Below are 4,127 nucleotides of genomic sequence, written 5' to 3'. Positions count from 1 at the left end.
TAGCACTTTGTATTTAATTTTGGTGCGTTCCAATTTGATAACTCCTTTGTGCAAACGTGAGGGGAGAGGGATTGGAGGTGTGAGTGTGTCGCTATAGGAGAGCGGAGGATTCAGTATGGTGGAGGTGTCACCCAACCAGCAGTTTGTTTTGGTTTCATGCCGGTGCTCGAGGGCGACAACTACTGGATCAAAAAGTCGCACATTCTTCCTTTAAAATGCATTTATTTATGTATTTACTTTTTCAATGGGGGACTCTTCAATTCATTCACACATTCAAGTGTAACTGTCAAAAAGAAAATGGGATATACTGTCAATGTTGAAACATTTATTTCACTGTTCTTCAAAAACAACATAAGCATATTTGATTCAATTTCAGGCAAGTTTTTGCTTTCCTTCTGCCTCTTGATATTTATTCAGGAATACATTGTTCTCTGCGTCTGTAATATCTTTTTGATATGTATCCACATTGGAGGTGTTGTGGCTAATGGCTTTTTGTTCCTTGCCTGCCCAGTTTGATTTCATTGATCAAAGCCTCTAAGACATTGTGGAGGCATGTAACACACATATGCAGCCATACAGTCTATGGTTGGATGAGATTATAACATCAGGGAGCAAATCAATTCACATTTTCAATTCGAGTTTGTGGTGCACAGGTTTTAAAAGCTGCCATCTTCACTTCATGGTTGCACAATTTCCCTACATGCTTCTGTTTTCGACAACTTGTATTTTTCATTCTTAAAAAAAAAAAAAAAAAAAAAAAAAAAAAGAAATAATACTTTATAATAACATGATTACTATTGCTGATGGATTTGGGGGTTGGGGGTTTTGTTAAGAGCAGCATTATGAAAGTAAACATCTCTTTCTGTGAAACATATATCAATGCGTGCATAAATAATGACAAAATAAATAATGGAATAAAAAAACACCACAAAAAAAAGGATCAACTAAACACAAGAGCAATAGTCTTTAAGCACCCTCAGAAAAGGACAGGTTGAGTTTGTTACTGAATTGTGTGATGCAGAGGAAGACGGGGACATCACTTAAATGATGTAAAGAGGACAGAATGGCTGTCAAAAAATATTGTTTCAGTTAGGAAGTATAAAAAAAAAAACATGTTATGTCTACACTAGAACACTTACTTCTGTGAGTGCATTCAATTGAACATTTGATGTACTGCAGAATGCCTACAGGGACATACGGGGAATTAATAGAAGTTGCCCTGTGCAGTAGATTTATATATAAAAGTATTGGGATAAGAAATTAGCAATTATCTTTGGACAGCCAGTTATGATGAGCTTTAAAGATAACACTCCCATCAAACGGAGATTGTGCTCTTTTTTGAGTCTTTTTCCATGTAAGCAAAAGGAAGACCATGGAACTACAAAAATGGAAGACAGCAAGAAAGGCAACATTCTAACCTGGACAAATCAAACGTATTGGCCCGATAGAATCTTGCTGTATACATGAAGAATTGAGACAGAATATTACAGTGGGCATGTGCACAATAGCACTGTTACTGTGACATTCAAAGTTCACCGCTAGATGATCATTTGGTTTTAACCCAAATCTAATATTTTTGTAAATGGTCAGTTAACTTAAAGGCAGACGGCGTGTTTCTTTACACAACATGGATGGACTACAAAAATGATCTCCATCGTCAGGTATGACTTGCTTTGAGGTGTGGTGGTTTTCTGTAAATGCAGAGAGACCCTGCACTCTGCTTAATGTGCCGCGTTCAGGTCCTTTCTGGGGCATCGTAACGCTTTGGGCATTAGATGTGTGGCCCCCAGCTAATGAAACGTTGGAAGGGTTTGAGAAAACTGTTCTATGCATCAGAATCACACTTACAAAAAGGAAGCTACATGTGTTATTAAATTGTGGAGGAGGTACCATCAAATCCTATTCACACTCCCTTGAAGCAGTCACAGTTTCTTCCTGTCTAGCTTATGTGTGCAGGTCTGCATGCATTCTCTGTATGATGAGTAGAGAAAATAAGCATGGATGATATAGTGTCAGTTATTTCAGGTCTCTATTACAATTTTTATGTCTTATGTAAGTTTTCTGATGAAGTATACAGTATATATATATATATGTATATATATACAGTATAGAGCTCAGAACTGCTACCTGAATAGGAAGGTGCTACAACAGATAAGGTGCAACAACATCACAATCAGTTCTTTGTGCACCAAGGAAGAACAATGGTTCAACTGCAGCTTTGGATGAGGTGGTTTACGGCCCTTTCCAGGTGGATACGTGCTTGTTGAAAAGCACGTCATCGATGCCTGCTGTGTGCCATGAAGAGCAGCACCTTTCGTATGCCGCTTAGGCGATCTTTCAGAGAGGTAAGGGCCAGGAAAGGCAGCTGGGCTCGCCCTTCTAACGGAAGAACAGCTAATAACCACCAACACCATGAAGGACCATTCGGACTGGCCTAAAGGAGGAAAAGAGAGGGATGGTCTGAATAACATAACAAATTGAAGCATTTTTAAACATTATATTTGGGCTATAATTGACTACAGTTTGTATAGCGCTTCCCTTTCCCATTTTTTTCCACATATAACCATAGCCGAGTTCTGAAATTGGCCCATATTTCATTCACATGAAAAGTTTTTTTTAAATTTTTTTTTTTAAGAAAACAAAACATATTTGCAGAAAATGTAATTTGTATATGCTTGCATACCTGAAGCACCAAGTCTTTCCCAGGTATGGGTCCAAAGTGTCCTTCAATGCGTTCCTTCTGCTCCGTCTTAAGGGAGTTGACCCACACCAGGGCCTGGTCGTACACTGTATCGTGAAGTGACTGCAGCTCAATCTCTGCCACACCCTCCACCTACACACAGAGAATCACAGCTATAACATCTCCCTTTAATCCTCCATCAAGTCATCAAATGAACTATCCCCACAAAGGTTCTGTGTCTTAGTCTACGTCCCCCTTATTACCTTAACATCCTCGAGGTACTCTATATCAGCGGTATTGTATCCATCCCTCTCGCTGTGCTGAATGACTTTAAACCTCCGTCTGCCAATGGTGTCCACAACTGAACGGCCATCGGAGAAGAATTTCACATCGCGGATCTCCAACAGGCAGCCGAAGTCTGCAAATCTAGAAACAAGAGGGGAAATGTTAAACTTCCTCGATACATACAGACGCACGTATATTCTCGAACACATAACCAGTGCCTTCCCAACACTAACCCTTTGAGGTTGTCTTCCAGACACATGCCAAAACGGTTGGTCCCCGTCTCCATGCATCGCCGGATCATCAGTCTGTAGCAGGGCTCGAAGATATGGAGAGGACAGGGCACAGTGGGGAAGGCCATGGTGCACACAAATATAGGCACATTGTTGTTAAGACTGGAAGAGACAAGAAGAAAGACGAATGAAGGATCTCTCAGTTATCAAGCAAATGTGAATGACTCAAAATGATCCTGAAAACACCTCTAATAAAAGGTTTTTATTTAAACATGATGGGTTGGAAAGAAGGAATATTATGTCCTCAACCAAAAAAAAAAGGACTAAATGGCACAAAGTAACGCTCACTAAGGTATATTCAATAAAGCTCTATCTGTCTCAGTGAGGTGTCACAAAGGGTTTTTAAGGATGTTTATGTTAATGAATTACAGTGAATTTTTTTTAAACCACACGAAAATATTTGTTCTTCTATATAAGCGTAAAAAATCTGTTAAATTAGTTTCTCAAATGTACTGTATTCCTGATGCACACAAGTGTTTCTTGTTTAAAATGAATGAAATGGAAATGCATAAATGTACGGTTTGAAAAATATCCATATGCTGTGACATTTTATACAACACAACCTGCATTTATACAAAGTGTAAGTTTGGTGACCTTCACATTGTGTTTCAAATGCAGTTTTTCAAAAGGAAGTCATTTCTAGCCAATCAGATGTCTCCCTACTTTTCAACCAATCAGAAGCACACACTTTATGCACATTCCCTCAATTGGATAAACATGCCTACAGTTTACCAACGTCCATTTACACAATCAAGTGGCTGGCAGCCTTTTTTCTGCTGATTCGACATGTTTAATCGGCGTCGGTCAGCCCGGTTGGTGAGAGGAATCACTCTCGAATAAATAATAAAGGATATTTCACAAGCTGCACTACA

The 4,127-nt window shown here is 39.1% G+C and overlaps 1 protein-coding gene across 1 annotated transcript in view; it reads right to left on the bottom strand.

Annotated features, from left to right (window-relative positions):
• Positions 1-310: 310 nt before the first annotated feature.
• Positions 311-4,127, bottom strand: part of LOC132982592 (LON peptidase N-terminal domain and RING finger protein 3-like) — an 8,366-nt gene continuing 4,549 nt past the window's right edge. The window contains exons 7-10 of the mRNA XM_061049142.1: positions 3,199-3,393; positions 2,944-3,106; positions 2,684-2,833; positions 311-2,434 (exon numbers count right to left, since the gene is read on the bottom strand). Coding sequence (XP_060905125.1) covers positions 2,276-2,434; positions 2,684-2,833; positions 2,944-3,106; positions 3,199-3,393 — 667 coding nt within the window. The 3' untranslated portion in view covers positions 311-2,275. The remainder of the gene's footprint in view (positions 2,435-2,683; positions 2,834-2,943; positions 3,107-3,198; positions 3,394-4,127) is intronic.

Source organism: Labrus mixtus, chromosome 10 (assembly GCF_963584025.1).
Source record: "Labrus mixtus chromosome 10, fLabMix1.1, whole genome shotgun sequence".
Taxonomy (NCBI): domain Eukaryota; kingdom Metazoa; phylum Chordata; class Actinopteri; order Labriformes; family Labridae; genus Labrus; species Labrus mixtus.
This window is presented reverse-complemented; position numbering and strand designations above follow the sequence as displayed.